This window comes from Eupeodes corollae, chromosome 2 (assembly GCF_945859685.1).
Source record: "Eupeodes corollae chromosome 2, idEupCoro1.1, whole genome shotgun sequence".
Classification (NCBI taxonomy): domain Eukaryota; kingdom Metazoa; phylum Arthropoda; class Insecta; order Diptera; family Syrphidae; genus Eupeodes; species Eupeodes corollae.
This window is the reverse complement of record NC_079148.1, coordinates 71,571,380-71,592,662: the sequence shown is the minus strand read 5'-3', so window position 1 is coordinate 71,592,662 and position 21,283 is coordinate 71,571,380. Positions and strand designations below refer to the sequence as shown.

The window sequence follows — 21,283 nt, the reverse complement described above, 5'->3', positions numbered from 1 at the left end:
TTTCTTGCATTCCTAAAGTATTTGAACAAGTTGTTTGTGAAAGCGTATCATATTTTAGTAAAAATATTATTTGCGAACAGCAACATGGTTTTGTGAAAAAAAGATCAATCGTTACTAATATCCTCACATTCTCAAACATATGTTCAAACGCTTTAGAACAAGGTTATGAAGTTGACTGTGTATACACTGACTTTTCTAAAGCTTTTGACCAACTAAGCCACGGAATTATTTTATTTAAACTTAAGGCTCTTGGTTTTCCACCATTTTTCTTAGCTTGGATTAAGTCATACCTTGAAAACAGATCCTACGAGATAAAATTTAGAAATTGTCATTCTGAACCTTTTGTTGCTCAATCTGGTGTTCCCCAGGGAAGCCATCTTGGCCCGTTTTTGTTCATCCTGTCTATTAACGATGTATCGTCATGTCTACGCTCAAGTGAACTTCTTATTTTTGCTGACGATATGAAGATTTTCAAAATAATAAAGTCAAACCATGATCGTATTCTTTTACAAGCCGACATTTATAGTTTCACATTTTGGTGTGGGAAAAATAGCATTGCCCTCAACCCTTTAAAATGCCAGACTATAACTTTCACTAAAAAACTAATCAGTAACGTATTTGACTACTGTATATCACAGCAAAAACTCTGTCGTGTCTCCACATTTAAAGATTTAGGTGTAAATTTCTCTTCCAACTTTGAGTTTACACATCACATTAATTGTATTGTTAATAAGGCAAGTTCTATGCTTGGTTTTATAAAACGCTGGGTAAAGGAGTTCAATGATCCCTATGTTACCCTTTCTTTGTATAATTGCTATGTTCGTCCTCATCTTTAATATGCTTCGCAGGTACGGACTTCCTATTAGGAAATTCGTAGAAAACGTATTGAATCAATTCAACATAATTTCATTCGCTTTGCCCTAAAGGTTCTTCCTTGGGAAGATCCTTATGATCTGCCTCCCTATGAACATCGTGTTCTTCTTCTTCAAATGCAATCTCTCCATCAAAGGCCTGTTAATAATGACTTAGTATTTTTTCATCAACTCATTAATGGTGAAATTGATGCACCTTATTTGCTTTCTTGTGTACATTTGAATTACCGGGGCGGAACTCATCACCTGCGCACATTTGATTTTATACATATTGACTTCCATAGAACTAACTATGGGAAAAATGAAGCTTTAAGTCGAATGAGCATTTTATTTAATTTAAACTGTCATCGATAGATCTAAATTTAAATAAGGTGGGATTAAAATCATTGTTTAGAACCACTGCTCCACTATCGTAAACGTCTTTATTTTATCTTTTGTTGCTCTGTATTAATTCATGTTAAATGTTAATTATGTTTTGTATTTTGTGCGTGTTTTGAGCTTTAATTGTATTATTATCTTACTAACAACTAACACATGCACTTATGATGAGCCTCTGATCGTGGTTTGAAGCTTGCTATAAGCTAACTACTTTCTGAAATTCTGAAGTGTAAAAAAAAAATAATTTTCAATTTGACAAATCGGACCCATTACAATAACTTCTTATGGGAAGTTCATTATTTTAAAGGACATCTAGGATGGGAATTTCTCGGTGTGATACATATTCCAGCCTCTTTTTAACTTCCCATAGAAAGTTAATGTACTCGTAGCTATTAATTATTATAAGTGGATCCGTACGATCCGGATAGATTTTTTTTTCTATCCATATCTTAAGAACCGTTGAAGATATCAACAATAAATTAATTTTGTTTTACAAATAATAGCATCGATGATTTTTTTACGACAGCAATTTTGGCGAATATTTTGGTTGGCACAGAATATCTAATGAACAAATAATGCCTGCTTACGTTTTTCACATCTGGTAAAATTGGGAGCAAAATCGTACCAACATTTTTTACAAAAACATAAACATAAAAGTTGGTAAAAATTGATTGATTGGCTTTAAACTTAATTCATCTTACTAAAAATATTGTGGATTTTTTTCACGAAATTAATATCTCAAGTAATTACTACATAAAATTTCGTAAAAGTTAACATTCGAATCTTAATACCATGTGCATATTGAATTAAAATTGATTTCATTCTGTGCTAAATTTTGATTCTGGCGTAAGATAATGGTTTTAGAGAAATCCAATCAGTACTTTTGTATAAAAGAAATAAAAACATTAAAAAAATGCAATCGAAATTTGTAAAAATAGATTTTTGACTTAAAATATCGAAAACAAAAACAGATATTGAAAGTATATGTGAAAAATAATGTTGCTAACTTTAAGTATATTTTTTGGAGAAATTCGAAAACATACACAACAAAAAAATACAAAAAAAACTGCTATGAAATGGTTTCTGATTTACACAAAACATTGTTATTAATTATTTGTTAACATTTTGAAATAAAAACCAACAGATGGACACGGGTCGGAAGTTATCAATGTTGGATGCATTGCAGCTTCTACCTAGAACCACTGCATATAAACCTTGCTTGTGGTTGATGTCTTGTCTTGCTCAAAAACCTATTTCTGCAGAATTTTATCTTCAGAAAACGGTAACATAATTTTTTGAAAGATTATCAGTTTTCACATATAGATTCTAGTCCATAATACTTTAAATTCGTTATATTGGGATAAAAAAAAAACAAAAGTAATGTACAGGAACCTCAATTTTTAAAGGGTCTTGCAGTGAAACGTGGATTATATTCTGTTTTCGGGGGTCAACTGACTCTGTCATAATGATGAGAGCATTTTCCTTCAAATAAAACAATCTTGACCATAAAATTTTTAGATTAATTATGTAGCCCTCTTTCTTTAAATTTCAGAAACAAAAATTTTTCTCTCTCTCCAGTTTTTAAATTTTACTGACTTATTTTTTGATCAACATATTTGCTATAAATGAAATATTAAATGACAATAAAAATAATCGAATTTGGTCTATGTAAGCTGATAGTTAAATTGATACCTTAACAGCTACAAATATGTCGTTTCTGAATAGAGCTACCAGACGTTTGCAAAAACCGAATGGAACATTTTTTCAGTTACCTTTTTTAGTTGCAAAAACACATCCCTGTGACCGAAAAAGCATACAACATTCGAAAAACCACATGAAAAGTAAGAATGTTATTCAAACACAGCCAATTCGATACTTTTATTTAGATATTTTATAATAATCAATTTTAAATTTCACCATGGCTACAATGAATTTTGAAAACTTGAATCTGAAACTGTTCAATCGAATTGAATTGAGTTGAATCATCTTACACATACGGAATGGAAATGATAGTCAATTTGACTATCAAAAATATGATAGTCAATTATTATCGCCTTAGACGATTCCACCCCAGTATCTTTTTGGAATCTGTCTTCTAGCATCAACTCCAATCTACTAGTAAGCAAACTGAAAAAAGTTAGCAATAATAGATTCTTCATTTTCATGTTAAACCCAGTTTTATATTCCTATAAAAAGATCAAATTTTTCCAGCAAGCTTTCTCATTTTCTTGTCTTTTGTCTTTTTGCAACTATATTTGTATACCGTTCTTCAAATTTATAGAAAAAATCTAGGATTCAACACAATTTCTTAAATTTCTGCATGTAATGCACCCAAACCCCCACTAAACTATTGTATGTGAGCCCTTAAGTAATGCATTTTTCTATTCGATCTTGGAATCTTTCTGGACAACAGTGTTCTAAAAGAATCTAATAAGTAAAATTGTCAATTTAGCAATTGAAATATGTAAATATAAGGTTGAGATAGACATTATTAATTTTTTGTTTTGTCAACCTTCGTAACAGAATATTTACAGAACATTAAAGCGGTGTCCAAAAACTCGTCTTTATGTTAAGTGTGTAAACCCCCATCCCCCTTGATAAAATGTCTGGATCCAGCCCTGTTGAAAAGTAGATCGAAAATTAAACGTCAAAACACTGAGAGTACCATGGACAGAAAGGTTTTTTCAACATAATATATGGTTAATTATTTTATGGTTGCAAAATTAAGATTTTGGATTGTTTATTGTGGTCTGTCGTTGTTGTAAGTAAAACCAATTGATATAAGTAAACAATAAATTAATTAAATAGAAAAGGTAACCAAAACACTCCGATTTCATTGATTTAATTTTTAAATGATTATTCAATATTGTTTTTTTTTTTTTTTATACATAAGTAATTTATTTTCAAACATGATATTTCCGTGACATTTTTTTTGGCTAAACTTTGAAGCCTGAAATTTGGAATGTTATTATCGGTAGCCAAATTCTTTGTATTGACAAATATTAATTGATAACATACAAACTAGCAATTAACATTCAGGACTGAAATGTTGATAGTGAGTAGTTTGTTGAATTTAAAAGTCTGTCAGTTACAATATCATATTTAGGAGTTAGACCCTATTAAACTTCCAATAATTTAAAGGTTTTACTTTAAAACTACAATTGATAAATTACTATAAAGCGTTAACCACTTTTATAGCGATATTCTATGGTTTGGATTGGTTAAAGGTCTGTTAGTTAAATTTGTATTTGTTGGAATTTACAATAGGTTGTAATCAAAAACTATTTGAAAAAAAAACACAAATACCACGGGTAGTCAATAGTTTGGCATCACTTCAACTTGTGGTGCTTTATTGGGGTTAATATCTTTCTGTTCACAGATAACAGAAGTGGTTTCCTTAAATTAAATTTAAAATTCCCCGCCTGTTCAATGGGTTGGAAAGTTATTTTTTGTTAGTATACTCTGGTATCGAAGAGCTTTCGATTGCAATATATTTTATTGATGGCCAGTGTCTGAAGAATACGGTCACATACAAGTCTGTCATGTACAATGTAAATGTTTGAACTTAGGAAGGAGTCCAGGTCTTTTGAATGCGACCAATCTCAAGTGATTTACTAAAAGCCCAAAGACGCCAAAATAAACGCACCTCCGGTTGCGTCTGCCGGGAAAATGCAGCCACGTAGAATAGCAATCAGTGAGTCGAAAACATAGTGATGAAACCAATTTAAAGTGGTTCCCCAAAAGTCTAAAAATTCCAAAAAATCACGTTTTCGTTTTCGTCGACCTCTGCAGGCGAATACGGCCACCTAGACGTCTGTCGAAAACATATTTGAGATCAGCGAGTCTTCTCTTATTTCAATTTTTGAAAAAGGTATATTTTTGGTGCACTTTTTCTCAGACGGCCGACGAACGTTTCTGTTATACTTTACTAAGACTGCCTACGACTTTTATATCAACTGGTTCCCATTCACGCCCAAAGTAAGACAGTTCTCGGTCTAATAAAAATATTAAAGAAACATTAAGATTTGAATAAGTACTTAAAATAAGCAAAATAGTTAAATAACAAAAATACGTATAAGTTGCATACTCATCCTTACTGAAACTTGTGCTCATCAGTTCCATTATGTCTAATAACATGATATTTTGGTTGAGCTTTGAATCAAGACCACTATTTTTAGCATACATTGACAGTGACAGTCCATTATAACAATCGATGCGATATTATAAACACTTTTTTTTTCATTCCACACCAATATTATTTTCTTACCTCTTTTATCTCGCAAGATTAAAACAGGTAAACCCTTTTCCCCATTTTTATAAATGATCTCCTGTCTGCTACTTCTAGTCAAATACATTTTACTGAGGATAGCACTCTTATAGCTTTTCATATTCGTTTCCAGACTCCAACCCTCCTCTTCTGTGGAACTGCAACAGAAAAATATGATTAGCTAATTAAATTCTGACCTACACAGCATTGTACAATGGGAAATAAACAACAGTGTGGAATTTAATGTTTCGAAAACCCAATGCTGTCTTGTATCGTTAAAGCAAGATAAACCCTCTTTGCCACTATCTATGAGTGGCACTTGCATCAACGAAATGGAAAACCTCGACATCCCCCAAATGTGCATCACCAACTACCTTTAGTGGAGCGATCACATATGCGATGTCGCCAAAAATTCCGCAATATGTCTAGGTTTTTTTAGAAGATGCAAAAGATTTCTCTACGTCTGATCTGGCTTCTATCTACCATACGATCTATATACGTTCGAAACTTGAATATAACTCTCATCTCTGGGTTGGTGCTCCAGTAACTTATTTAAGCCTCTCGGACAGTATTCAAAGAAGAGCTTTTAAATGATTGGTGACATTAGCATCATCAACTCGTTTACATCACTCGAACATCGACGCAAGGTTTCTTGCCTCACCCTTTTTTACCGTTATTTTAAGCCGAAGTGCAGAGATTCATTTTTAGCCGTACTACGCGAATGCTACACTCTATCTTTCCCTATCATTGCAACAAAAATACACGGTGAACTTAATTTTATTATTGTCAAGTTATACAGCATTCATCAAATCTTTACAAAATGACTGTCGTCACAGCTTTCGAACTATCAAGCCTCTCTTAAGGAGCACTTATAAATGCTAGGACTGTAGGTATTTCAAAGCTTATGTATCTTTGTGATGATATTTCTAAGGGACAAATCCATATGTATTTTTATTTATTGATTTCCCTCTGAATGGTCCATCATTGAATGATACATAAACAACTGGCGTTGGTTTTGGTGTTTTAAAATCTTAAAAAAGATACATTAAGAAGTTGTTCGAACATTCCACATCGTAAAAAGTTAATTAAGCAGGTTATAGTAAACTACTGCATCGATTTTAACAAAAGTTCGTAGAATACAATTGAAATAGAGAATGGGATGCCAACCACACTGATAACTTTCCAACCCTGCCTGTCTCAATTTTTCTACAACCTTAACAAAACATAAATAATAATAATATTTTGGGTGAAGTAAGAACATTAAATATCTTTCTTCGTTTTCATAACACTTAATTTCAAAACCATTTCTTATTATATCTTATATCACGTCACAATATAGGAGTATAATACAAAATTTAATTCAAGTCGATAGCGTGATAGCGTCGTGAAATATTTGAGGTTACCCAGAATTTTCTTTTTTTTAAGCAACCCACTCTTTTTTTTGAGAGTCCTTTCTCCATCTTTCTGCATCATGATCTGTATAACAAAATTTATTTGAAGTTGATATATCTCCTGGTGCTTGAGATATGGACGAAGTAAAAAGCACACATAGGCATCTCTCTAAAAAAATTGTATTTAGATTCTAGGCACCTTGACCAACTACAATAACTTTCTATGGGAAATTCTAAATATATTGCTGTTGCCTACTTTATTTTAAGGAACTCTTGAGAGCCATCTGGTTCACTTAATTTTAAGATAACGGGTATTTTCTTTAAAGTATGGTTTTCAGTCTGGCAATACTTTTTCGGAATTTTTGACAGCTGTCACTTGATGTGACAATACAATTAATTTATTAAGGGAAACTTTTGGTGACCTCTGACGTGGTCTCCAAGATTTCGTGGGGTTATGAAAATTCGCTTGTCAAGAGATGGTTGTCGCCTCGAAAGTGAATTTTCAGACCATATTGGTGCCTCTCGGCTGGAATTTGAACCAATATCTCATTTTAAACATTATGACAACCCCTTATCTGTATTTTTGTTCTTAAATCTTTTAAGAAAAACATTCCTCTTCTTTTTCAAATGTTTAAAAAAGCTAGAATTAAAAATTAAAACAAAATATTAGGAAGATATTAATATCTTATGTTTTATAGAATAATAATTTTATACCCAGCAAATATTACACATGTTCATACTTTTGTTACTTCTCCAAAACAGCAAAAAAATTAGTAAATCGTACCAGAAATACATTAAGTATAGACAAGAATAATTTAATTTACTACAAAATTGAATATTTTCTAAACCAAGAAAAGTTTTTTTTTTTTAATTGTGGTTCATTTTGCTTAATTGTTATATATTCCATTTTTTCTCGTTTCATAGAGTCTGGGAATTTTGGGATCTGCACCGGCTGCGCTTTTAATTATATCACTATTGGGACTACTTTTATATTTGATGACAAGATGTTGTGATAGAAAACCAAGACCGGCGCATTCGATAACAAGCTTAAAAGTAGCACTTTCAATTGTGACGGTGATGTGTTGTGCAGCTATTGGATTAGGTAAGTTAAAAGAATATTGGACTTTTAGCAGAGCGTAGATTTTTATCATATGCTATATTATTTACGATATTAACATAAATGGATTATCTAATGCCCTGCGTTATGACGACGAAAATATACTCAATCATGTTTTTTTCTTGAAACAGTGGTATAAGGATTAAGTCTACATATATGGTTCGAAACTTATATGATAAATTCATTAAGCTGAAAGTTAATTGGTATCTGTATTAAACATACATAATATGTACCTATATATATGTTAATCTGTTTTAAAAGTTGTATAACCTTTCTAAAAATTCATTAAATTTCAGGAAACAACAAATTGATTTTTGTGATATATGAATTAAAGTACATCAAACAGTTTTAGACTAAATACAGCTATGGCCAAAATAATATTAACATTTATTGCTCTTCAGTTTTACAGTGTTTTTTATTTAAATAAATCATACAATAATAAAATAGGTTATGAAAAAAGTGTATTACAGTTAGTTAGTTGGTAAGCAAATATATTGAAAATATAATTAATCAGTAAAAGATTTTTATGAGAACTTAAATGAAAAAAAGGTCTAATAAACGTTAACTTGATTTAAAAAATATGAAAAATAAAGCTTTACAAAAATTAAGAATAGGTAGACAGCTTTTATGTCAGTTTTGATGATTTCCTATAAAAATATTTGCACTAACGATACGTTCTGAACATGCAATCCCGCGTGTTCCAAAATGTGATTCAAAGGCTTTTTGGCCTTTTTAAACAGTGTACAAATGATTTCTCTCTCTTAAAGAAAATATGAATTGCAATGGCCAAACATCGATTAACAATGTTCAAAAGGTGTTCAATTTTTGTTTAAATCTGTTTATGTTGCCAATTATGCCTTTTTTATTAATCAAACCGGCCGCCATTCCATCTGGTAAATCTTTTTCAATCAGATATACTATATAACTATACGTAGTATAACTAAAATAAAATCTAGCATATCTCCTGGATCCATTTTATTTCTTTTATTTTTTTTTATTAACAAAGAACATATTCGTGTGAAGCAGCACGGGTTTCTATTGGGAAGATCTACTAAAACAAATCGATTGCTTTTTTGGAGACATATCAAAAATTCGCCAATATACACTCTAAAAATGTGTTCACTTGCATTCTGCAATTCAACACGTTCACAGTTTTGAAGGATCGGGAATTGTTTTTCAGTTGACCAAAACAACGCTCTATAATATCCTTTTCTTTTGTATGCAATCTGTTGTGTGATTTTTCGTTGTTTCTAGTCGGGTTCTTGAATAGATTCCCACTGGGGAATCCCGTATCCCTTGTCTGCAAGTAAAATGGTATCAGTTGAATTTCTCACTTGATTCAAAAAACTGTTTTTTCCAAATCATTGAATCATGGACTAAACTGGGCCATTCACAAACAACACTTGTAACACACTCCCTACCATTATAGGTAGCTTTAATGTAGCGGGTTTTTTTATTTCTAAACGGTGATTTTTTAAGAGCTTGAAAACTTTGAAAAAAAAAAAACGCATAAAATTTGCAAAATCTCATCGATTCTTTATTTGAAACGTTAGATTGGTCCATGACATTTACTTTTTGAAGATAATTTCATTTAAATGTTGACCGCGGCTGCGTCTTAGGTGGTCCATTCGGAAAGTCCAATTTTGGGTAACTTTTTCGAGCATTTCGGCCGGAATAGCCCGAATTTCTTCGGAAATGCTGTCTTCCAAAGCTGAAATAGTTGCTGGCTTATTTGTGTAGACTTTAGACTTGACGTAGCCCCACAAAAAAGGCGTCAAATCGCATGATCTTGGTGGCCAACTTACCGGTCCATTCCTTGAGATGAATTGTTCTCCGAAGTTTTCCCTCAAAATGGCCATAGAATCGCGAGCTGTGTGGCATGTAGCGCCATCTTGTTGAAACCACATGTCAACCAAGTTCAGTTCTTCCATTTTTGGCAACAAAAAGTTTGTTAGCATTGAACGATAGCGATCGCCATTCACCGCAGCATCTTTGAAAAAATACGGTCCAATGATTCCACCAGCGTACAAACCACACCAAACAGTGCATTTTTCGGGATGCATGGGCAGTTCTTGAACGGCTTCTGGTTGCTCTTCACTCCAAATGCGGCAATTTTGCTTATTTACGTAGCCATTCAACCAGAAATGAGCCTCATCGCTGAACAAAATTTGTCGATAAAAAAGCGGATTTTCTGCCAACTTTTCTAGGGCCCATTCACTGAAAATTCGACGTTGTGGCAGATCGTTCGGCTTCAGTTCTTGCACGAGCTGTATTTTATACGGTTTTACACCAAGATCTTTGCGTAAAATCTTCCATGTGGTCGAATAACACAAACCCAATTGCTGCGAACGGCGACGAATCGATATTTCACGGTCTTCAGCAACACTCTCAGAAACAGACGCAATATTCTCTTCTGTACGCACTGTACGCATTCGTGTGGTTGGTTTAATGTCCAATAAAGTAAACTGAGTGCGAAACTTGTTCACAATCGCATTAATTGTTTGCTCACTTGGTCGATTATGTAGACCATAAATCGGACGTAAAGCGCGAAACACATTTCGAACCGAACACTGATTTTGGTAATAAAATTCAATGATTTGCAAGCGTTGCTCGTTGGTAAGTCTATTCATGATAAAATGATCAAAGCTTACTGAGCATCTTTCTCTTTGACACCATGTCTGAAATCCCGCGTGATCTGTCAAATACTAATGCATGAAAATCCTAACCTCAAAAAATCACCCTTTAAATGGGTGCAAGGCTTGATATAAAACTGTATTTCAAAAGCCAATCATGTGTAGCTGCTAAAGTTCATCTTAATTCTAAGGAAACTTTATCCAGTGGGAAGATTTTTGGACTGAGTTTTGCTACATACAGTACTCTGATGAAATGCTGTGTCTTGGCCAACGTCAACTTGAAATCCCGGATCGCAAACATATCAAAAATATTCGCATCTTTTCTTCAGGGGAAGTTGATCCTTCGCTTTTTTCGGTTTGAGTACCTTTTAAATGTTTTTCAATAGTCAGTATTGATAAATAATTGTTGCAATCATTTTTAAATTAAATTTCTTACCGATAAAATACTCGCTCAAACACTCAAAGTTATATTTTTTAAACAGCAAAGTATTTTGCAATTGTTACTTCCAGTTAGTCTTCGCTCCTTGTAACGTTTTTCTGACCGATTGCTTTGAAATTAGACTCACGTATGAGAATAAGTTGCTTTTCAACACAGACAAAAGTATTTACTAAAAAAATATCAAGGTAGGAATTGTATTTACTTACAAAATTTAAACTCAGTTTACATCTCTTAAGTTCGTTTAAAAGTTCCTTACAAAATTTGTAATTAATTTATATTTTCATTTTTATCAAGCCTATACAAAACGAACTCAACAATCTTGACCAAAAAGATTAAACAATCTAATTAAATGGTTAATATTTATATACATATGTTGTCTTACAGATATGCTAAGGACATAAATGAGGTTTAGTTCCTTTTATTTTGGCCATAACTGTACAAACGAGCACACCAACGAAAGAACAGCCTGGGTTATCTAAATAAGGACTAATCAATTCTGTCTTTTTCCATATTGACTTGTGATGGCTTCATGAAAATCCTTTTAAGTTAAAATCGAAACCTTGGGTAAACTAAAACATATAACCACATTAATTTAGTTAATTTAATATTCATTATAATGCCCGAATACATTCATAACACTTAAAACAGTTTTGGATAAAAGAAATTTAGTTAACTTGAAAAAGAAATTTAGTTAATTGTCCTTACGCGTTTCACCCAAGCTGTTTGTAAAATGTTTTTAGGCTTTTCCATTAATTCACATATATAAAATACTTTATAAAAAAAATTAAGGTATCACCCCAATTTTTGTTCGATTAAAATAAATAGAATTTTATTAAATTTAATTAAATTGAGGAACATAGTTATATATCGTACGATTTTAAATGCATTATAAATACAATATCGGCCGGAGGAATCAAGGCCTAATAAAGGTACGCAGAATCCTACTGCGGATGATTATTTGACGTTTATTCGAGTCTCAAAATCAATTTCGTTACTTGTATTCTTAGATGCTGGTTTGATTGATAACTGAATTGTACCTCGATGGATATGTTCATAAAGTAGTTATAATTATAATTTTCCATTGGACAATCAAATCGATCTTTTTGATCTTGTTTGAGAACTTCGTATTTTCATAAATGTTTTTCTCTTATATAGCATTTCAGTACTGTTTCTTTCATTTTGTCTTCTCGATTTTAAAGTTGCTTTTAAAGCCTTATTTTAAATAAAAGTGAACTTCATTCCTACGCAATATTCGCCAAGTTGAAGTCTGCGAAAGTCCGAGTTCTAGTGCACAGCGAGGAATAGACTGCCTCGGGTTCTGCTGTACACTTCCACGGACCGCAGCGATGTTCTTGGTTGATCTTGCGTTCCTTGCACGTACATACGGGTGTTGTCTGATTGTGTACTGATCCGGTCGTCTCAAATTTGACCACTAAAATTTAAAGAGTCCACTATGAAGGGCCACCACGTCTACCGCAAATGGGTGCAATGTTCGCAATGTTTGCGTTAACGAACACTCATTTTGATAACAATGCTTTATCATGATGATTTAGCATAAGCAACGGATTTGACAGATGTCACCAAAACAAAATGGGTGTACCAAAATCTACCCGCGCCAATTGAAAAACCCTTTCTGAGGCCAGTATTTTACCTCCATTTTTTTTAAAGGGACAAGAGCAGTTTTGGAAGCTTAAATATCTTTTCTTCCTAACACCATAAAAAGATAACATGTTTTATTTAACCTTTTATTGGTTCGTTGATGTTTTTACGTAAAATACTTCCACTATTAACTTTTTAAGCACCTTCCTCTAAGAACATACACATATGTAGTACATTACTTGTAAAACTTTGAACCTTTGTCAGATGAAAAATGAAAAATGTTCCAGGTTAGTATGACTCATTCTACATTTGCTTCAACCCACACCACAGGTGAATATCCAGAGATTTGTTCATGACTCAATGGAAATTCTCTTTAGTGTCCAGTGGGAGTGGTGCTGTCGGTATAGTAGTAGTTCAACCCAATGACACAAAATATTTTGTATATCCTTATCCTTTATTTAGATTGCGTGTGTTTTCATATTCAATCGAACCCAATTTTATGCTAAAAATTAGGAACATTGCCAAAAAGCAGTTAAAAAAGAAAAAAAAAGAAAAATAAAAAACTCTCCTTTTACAGTCCAACAAAGGAAGGAAGGTATCGCCGAAGCTGGAACTGAACACATGAGAAACAGGATACGCCCAAACCCGTATATGCTATGGCGTTGGCTATGCAACATATACATATACCATACAAGCATATACGCGCATTTCATTCGACAATGTGGATGGAAAATGGGTTATGTCCTGAAATGAGGACAAAAGTCTATGGTCGATATTAGGATAATACGAATATTTGTGTGGAGTAATTTATAGCCATACGAAGATAGCAGGCAAAGCAAAAGCATAACGGAGGAGCGGTTATGTCATTTGTCTTTAATGTGATTAGAAACTTTGATTTTATATAAACACACATACATAGATATGTATACTACCTACCTACAATTTGTCAATTTTTTTCCGGTAAATTTGAATGATAAATAAGTTTATAGCGAGAGTTGTATTCGGACTGAAGCGGTGGCGATTTATTACCCAGTATGCTAATTTAATTGGGTCAAACGAACTTTTATAGATCTTATTGTTTTTCACGGCTTTTTTTCTATTGAGTTCGAAACCATTAGAAACAATCAGAGTGTGACTTATAAGCTTTTATTAAATTCATTAAAAACAAATAGGACACAAAAACGAAACTCCTTAATCGGCTTAAGAGGGTAGACTTAGACAAAGGAGTGTTTCATTCTATTTTAAGGAGAGATAAGCGAGTGAAATATGCTAAAAATAAAATAGACAGGAAATATTTTGTTACGAAAATAGTTTATAGTAAGCTTTAGTGTGACGCGTTAATAAAGTATGGAGTGTCAGTGTGGTATTAATATGAGATAAACATATAAATAAATTAGAAGTTCGTTAAGGCAAGGCAATAACGATATTTTTTAAAGCCTACGAGTGATTGTTTTATTTCCTGTATTATGATTAATATCCATTTCTAATTTTAGGTCAGCTTGTGAATTATTTTGAAATGACTAAAATGAGGTCTCATTAAAAATAGCTAGTTGTATGAGTATAACGAGAAAGATTAACTTATTTATGGTTGGAACGTAAAAGGATTAGAAATGAAGTAATTTATAAAAAATAAAGGCACAACTGACACGATTACATATAAGTCGACCCAGATTCGAAACCACATTGACCTTTGTCAATTCTTTTAAATTCTCAAAAACTAAAACCAAGCACTAATTCTTGATTACTACCTACTAGAAGTATAAAATATCAACTTTGAAAATTCAATAGTACATACTAAGTATGGGTAAGGTTTTGGACAGATCGATCTCCGCTTCAAGTGAATACACACAAAAATGTTTGAAAATACTTTTTACCTTTTTTCCAAATATTGGTGGGCATGGTCCCATATACTCTCTTAAGATGTTAAGAAAATAATTTAAAAATAATTATCAAAAGAAAAGCTGGGATGCAACCCACACTGATAACTTCCCATCCCGTCTGTCGATTTGTCTTGCTTAAAATTATCGTAGGTTTTCGTGTTTTGTTAAAAGAGTTATCAGTTAAATTAAACCAACCAACAATATTTTGCATTTGATGAAATAGTTTTGTTTTAAAATCTATTTTTGTTAACGAGATTTTTAGTTGCTAACCAATTTTTACCAATTTTAGTAGTATTTCGCAAAAGTTTTTGTTTCTTATAAAAACAAACACAAATAAGATGAATGAATGGTTTTGAGATATCGAGAACCGAACATCAGTTTCTTACCAAATTTGCGTACTAGTTTTTGTAGATTGTACCAACTTTTATTTGGTTAAGTTTAGTTCAGTTTAGTCTATTCTATTTTTCTCAAAATTTTACCGAATGTTAAAAACAATATTTCTTATGAAATAAAATTTTGTTGAAGCCAATATCTCAAATTTTTGGAAAGATATTTGAGTCAAAAATCACTTTTTAGCTTTCAATTCGATTTTTCTCAAAATTTTACTGAATATTGAAAGCAATATTTCTCACAAGATAAAATAAGTTTGAACCCATAATCTCAAATTTTAGAAAAGATATTTTAATCTTAATTCAATGTTTACCAACTTTTAGTTATGGTTTTTAGGTTTTTATTTTTCATAAAAAAAAACCTGTCAACTCGATTTTTCTTCAAATTGTACCAGATGTTAAAAATGTTATTTTTCGTTGCACAAAATTGTTTTAGATATAAAATCATTTATTCGTAAAATGTTCGAGCTGACAAGTGTTTTTTTTAGGTTTTTTGATTTGAATAAAAAAAAACGTTGATTGGATTTTTTTCCAAAAATATACTTGTTTGGTAATACATTACAATGTCTCTATAGTCTGTCCGATAAAAATTGGCAGTACAGGGAAGATAGGGATATCTGCATCTCGTTCGCACTCTTTTCCTACGCATAAGTACCTTTCTCAAAAAATCTCTTACAGGGTTGCCGTAATGCGCATTTTGAATTTGAAAAAGCTAAAAAAAATAACTGCAGGGTTACCATTCTTCTTTTTTACATTGAAATTTCATTTTGTTCATAATTATATATGAAAATGAAATAAAAATTATCTTTTTCCACACCACCAAGAGGTAAGATAAATGGCGCGTTTTTGAAGGGTATCCCCAGTAGGACTAATCCCTTTTTGATAAAAAACAAACAAAAAAAATGTATTCATAAATATTAAGATAACAAAAAAATAAAATAAACAAGCATAACAAAAATAAATAACAATTCATGTTTCATAATATTTACATATACATACATATATACATTTTAATCCGAAGAGTAGTTACTGCTGCTGCTCTCTTCATCTAAATTTATGATGAGGCTTTCCACAGCATCTATACTTCCTCAAATAAAATGGCTATGATTTTTATAACTGCATTTTAACTGATTTCCAGAACTTTAAAAGAAATGCAAAAGTCAAAACACAACACGATAACACTCATCGTTAAGAACTTTTAAAAAAGCTCTCAAAGCAAAAGCTCCTCAACAGAATCCCATTGAAAAAGTAAGAAAAAAATACGAAGTGAGTTAAGAAATTGAAAAAGGCAACTCTGAATGTGTGTGATTTAATGAGGATTGAAAAGCAGCAGAGAACGATCAGTGCATGCCATGCTCAAGTGTGTGCCAGGTAGGTCGTTGTGGGATCTACGTTGGATGCCATCGAAAATTCATGGGTGTTTTATTAAACTTTTTAAAGGAGTTTCCTTCAATTGGGTATGGTGTAGAAAATAGCGCGCCACTGATTTTTAAAAAGCTCTCCCATAAGGCCTGTACTGCCAATTTTTATCGGACAGATTATAGCCTTATTGGTGCGTAAGATTTTTAGGGTTAGCTAAAATGTTCACCTTTTTTTTCAAACTGCGATGGTGAAAAAAAAACACATACGCAATTTTCTTGAGAGCCCTTTCTACATCTTTCTGTACTATTATCTGTATAACAAAATTTATTTGAAGTTGATATCTCTTCTGGTTCTTAAGCTATGGACAACAAACAAAAACGTCGCGAACGTACGCCGAACTGACGTACGGACATACGTACACAGCACGCACGCACAGACATCTTTTATTTTGACTCTAGGACCTTGAAACTCCGAGAAATGTCAAAATAAATAAATAAATAAGTTAATAAATTGAAAAGAAATTCTGTCCAAATACAAGAGCTAATCTTGAGTTTAAAATGACGTCATACTATTTTTATCTGTTGGAAACTTCTATACGAACACATCAATCGAACCTCAAAGTGGTATCAAATGTACAAATGAAAAACTCGAAAATTATGTTTCAAATGAAAGTCAAATCCCTATCCACTTTAGGAACTCACTTTACCGTTTATTTGCAGCGATTATACTGAAGATATTAAATTAGAATTAAATTGGTCGGCGCACCAGTCCGTTTGATAACTAGGGCCTAGTGACTAACAACTCTCAACCATTCCTGTGTGCGAGTACTGTTGTCAGGAATGGAGGGGACCTACAGTTTATATGCCGAATCCGAACGGCTAATTTGAGAAAGCACTTTTTCATGACAAGATTTACTCTTAAAGGATTTGTCAATTCCTCGCAAGAGGCAGTACCCGTGAAAAGACTTTAGATGGCACAGGCAGGGATCGAACCCAAGACCTCTGGCATGACAGTCCTTCGCACTAATCATCATGCCACGGGTACTACACCTAGTTCTAATAATTCCTTAAAAATATTAAAATTCGTGTTAGAAACACGAAAAAACACAGCCAACTGAGCAATGCTCCTAATGTCCGTATTTTCGTCACAGGCAATGGAATAATCTTCAAATCTCCTTGACTTTGCTTTGATCTGATCACTTGTATTGCCAGCCAAATCGGTAACTCTTACCGCAATTGTATTTTGAAAGAAAGACATACCTTTGAAAAGCATTCACACTTTCAGGATAAGCAATTTCTGCAGCTTTAATCAAACACATCTCGGTGAAATCACCTTCTGTAAAAGGTTTCGAGTGTTTGGCTATCAACTCCGACAAAACATAATTGGGATACATCACCGCTTCACTTTCATAAAAAGCTTTAGTTAAGCTGTTATTGAAAATGAAAGTTGTTCCTATATTAAGCTTTGGCCTCAAAATATACGATGTGGGCCGCAATTTTGACATGCCTGCTCTAGAAGTAGCATACAAACAAATAGTATAGTTCGGATCTAACATCTACTAGATATCTCTCATGATAAAATACTGAAATGTTCCTAGTTTTATTTAATTTTTGAACTTAAACATGTTTTGCTATAATATAGCAGGATCAAAGAGTAAATTATTAATGCTATTTTTTTTTAAATTAGTGTCAAAATATGATACATGTATTTATATTACTTGAAACTTTTGTTGAGGAAGGTAAAAAGTTTACACCTAAACATTACTTCAAAGGCTATAATCTTAAACTTTTTGTTGAACCAAACTATTGAAGACATTTTTATAATTGGTCGAATAGGGTTTTACGGAAATTCTTAATTTTTAAATTTTGAACAGTTCATATTCAAAGGAGAATTTGTATATACAAAAGCAAAAAGTCAAGTGTGAACTTTTTGACTGAATTGGTTTTCGGTTTTATATATTCTAAATGGGATACAAAAAGTGATCCTTTTGGCAGTCTTAAATTCATTTCTACTCAGGGTTGCTTTTTAATTGACAACTGCTTAGCCAAAGTTGACTAACTTAAAATTGTACAATTTTAGTTGATTACTGCTTAATTAGTATTTTATTATATTATGAGATTGTCAAATCAATTTAAATCTAAAAAGAGAGTTTCACAGGGTTGCATTTTAAGTCCCTCGATTTTTCCCTCTCCACCAATGTTGGTGGTGTAATGTTTTAATATGTAAAGGTAAACATAGAATGATTGACTTACTTCAAATATCTATAGGATCTGCTATAACACATATGTAACTTAAATCTTGTTGTTCAATTTAAAGACAAAATGATTATAGCTGCTAATCAAATTCCTAAACCTTTCTTACCTTTAAACCCTTTGGGTAGTCTTAACCTACCCATTGTCACGTACATACAGTATACAATTGACAGAATAGTGTAAATCTGGAATAACAATTCATTGATATGAATCTGTCAAAAAGGCAGTTGAATTCGGTTTCTTTGAACAGCGTATTCAATTTAGAAGGTAAAGAATTTGTTGACTGTTTATGAAACAAAAAATATCTTTGCACCTCATTTTGCTGGGACATACATTATGAAAATGAAAACTATACATTTACTTAAAACTTTTGATGACCAATTTGGTATTTTATGCTTTAATTATTTACATTATTTTACAGGTCTTTATGGTAATGACGATCTCCACAATGGACTGTTGGAAGTGCTGACTGCTGGACGTAAAGTTGACAATTTGGTCACTACGATTCGAAATCAAACTCACATCCTTGAGAACACATTGAAAAATCGTATCCGACCACAATTAGTTGAATTAGCTGACATCTTTGATCAGCCAGTAAATAATCAAACAGCGCTGTCGATTCTATTTGTTTCGCTTAATATAGTGCAGGGTAATGTTACTTTGGCGACAAATGCAGCCGGTGACATTCGTCGACCATTAATGGGAATTTCAATGACACATTATCTTTCAGTAAGTACATTCAACTTACACAGGTAATCCCATCATTAATATTTTGCCGTTCTGTTGTTTCATATTTATAGCGTGGTGACCAGTGGGAATTGATTCGATGGCCAGGCACAGTGGCAACTCTGGCGTTGCTTTTAGTATTGTGTGCAGTTCTTTTAGTTGGCGTTGCACGTCATTCACGCTGCGCACTTATACTTTTCAGCGTTTGTGGCCTCCTGGCAGTAACCGGATCATGGTTGATGTCCGGGCTTTATTTGTCGTCATCAGTGGCTGTTGGAGACCTCTGCATTAATCCAGCAGATTTTCTAGTTTTGACTGCACCGAGGGATCTGCCAACAAATGTGCTCCTGCATTACACCCAATGTGAACCAGGCCACACCAATCCATTTACCCAGCGGTTGAGAGAGTCTCAGAACTCCCTTAATAACGCTCGCAGTGCTATGGCTACCGTTATGAAGATATCCTTGGTTCTCTTTAAATCGTCTGGCTTGCAACCTAAGCTAGGTGCGGTCAATGCGGATCTCAATAGTAGTGAGCGCCTTCTAACCCAGCTGACAGCATTGGTCGATTGTAAGGTGGTTCATCATAACTTCTTAACTGCCGCCAGAGGTCTCTGTGAAGGTGGTTTGCTCGGATTGGTTCTGATGTTGATTGCTAGCTTCATTGCGGCAATTTTACTCACCATCATGGTTTGGGTGGACTCACATACATGGATTTATATTAGAAAACGCAACGACTACGCCCAAGTAGATGAACCATCATACATCTCTCATCCAGCACCACAAAACCATCAACAGATGATGAATGCTCGGACCCTGCCTCGGAATCCAAATGGGTAAGCAATGACGTACCCTCCATTGCATGCGTTTATTTTGTTTGTTTCAGACACTTCAGCCCACCGGCGATCAGTGGATCACACACCTTGCAGCATCCATCAAAGAGGCAACAGCAGCATGACATGATGGGGCACGCGCACATGCAGCAGAACATGAGGGCTATGGGCACCCATACTTTGGGAAGGTTGCCATCGCACAATCATAGCCCCACACATCTAACTGGTAAGTTAACACTTTAAACTTTTATATCGGAACGACTTTACTAACTAAATTTTTAAACTCAGGCCCAAATAACGGTAAATATGCAACATTAAGCAAACAATGCAAAACTTTGGAAGCAAATGATTTTTACTGAAAATCGTCAGCCTGTAGCGACATGAACAACCGTCAACCATCGCAGCAACCCATCTACTGTCATCATCCTCATCCGCATTCCCATGCCGCAGCAGCAGCAGCAGCGGCAGCGCATGCTCATTATCATCATCAGCACCAGCACCAGCAGCAGTATCCATATGTTCCAGCTAGCGCTCAACAACTTCAACAGCAACAAAATCAAATCTACCAGCAAATTCCAGCACAACTAGGCCCAATGCCAGTCACCAGTGGTAATCCACATTCGATCTATCAGTCAACAAGTGGTGCAGCACCTATTTACGTTTCCAATTCGGCGACAATGCGAAGACAAAGTTCCCAAGGCAGCAACGGCCCCCATTCATTGTACGGCCAACATCCACAGCATCAGCAGTCACATCAACCACTGCCGCCACACATGCAACAGCATCCAGGACCAATGTCTAATCAACTAACAACAAAGTCCCCACCGAAAGAAACTATAGAAGTTCCAAGTTCGAATAGCATAGACAGTGCTATGTACGAACGGGACAAACAAATCTATAAGTGTTCGACTCTGCGACAGGGTGGCAAATTCGATCCTAAGTATAAGCCATCTATTTTGAATTGCCCGCTGCCAGAGATTCCAAAGGATGCTGGAGAATCGCCTAAACGAGAAGAACCAAGCAATAACTATTCAAAGTAAGTTGTTTCTGTGTTTTACTTTCCAATTCATATTGACGTCTTTTTAGTAATTTTATAATTATTTGTTTTTAAATATTAATAAGTGTTACGCTTAATTTAAAATCACT

General features: G+C 33.5%; 1 protein-coding gene across 1 annotated transcript in view; it reads left to right on the top strand.

Annotated features, from left to right (window-relative positions):
- The window catches only part of LOC129945028 (protein tweety), a 31,892-nt gene that overhangs the window by 3,552 nt on the left and 7,057 nt on the right, over positions 1-21,283 (top strand). Inside the window, exons 2-7 of the mRNA XM_056054688.1 lie at positions 7,833-8,010; positions 19,001-19,308; positions 19,380-20,140; positions 20,191-20,363; positions 20,426-20,437; positions 20,498-21,173. Coding sequence (XP_055910663.1) covers positions 7,833-8,010; positions 19,001-19,308; positions 19,380-20,140; positions 20,191-20,363; positions 20,426-20,437; positions 20,498-21,173 — 2,108 coding nt within the window. The remainder of the gene's footprint in view (positions 1-7,832; positions 8,011-19,000; positions 19,309-19,379; positions 20,141-20,190; positions 20,364-20,425; positions 20,438-20,497; positions 21,174-21,283) is intronic.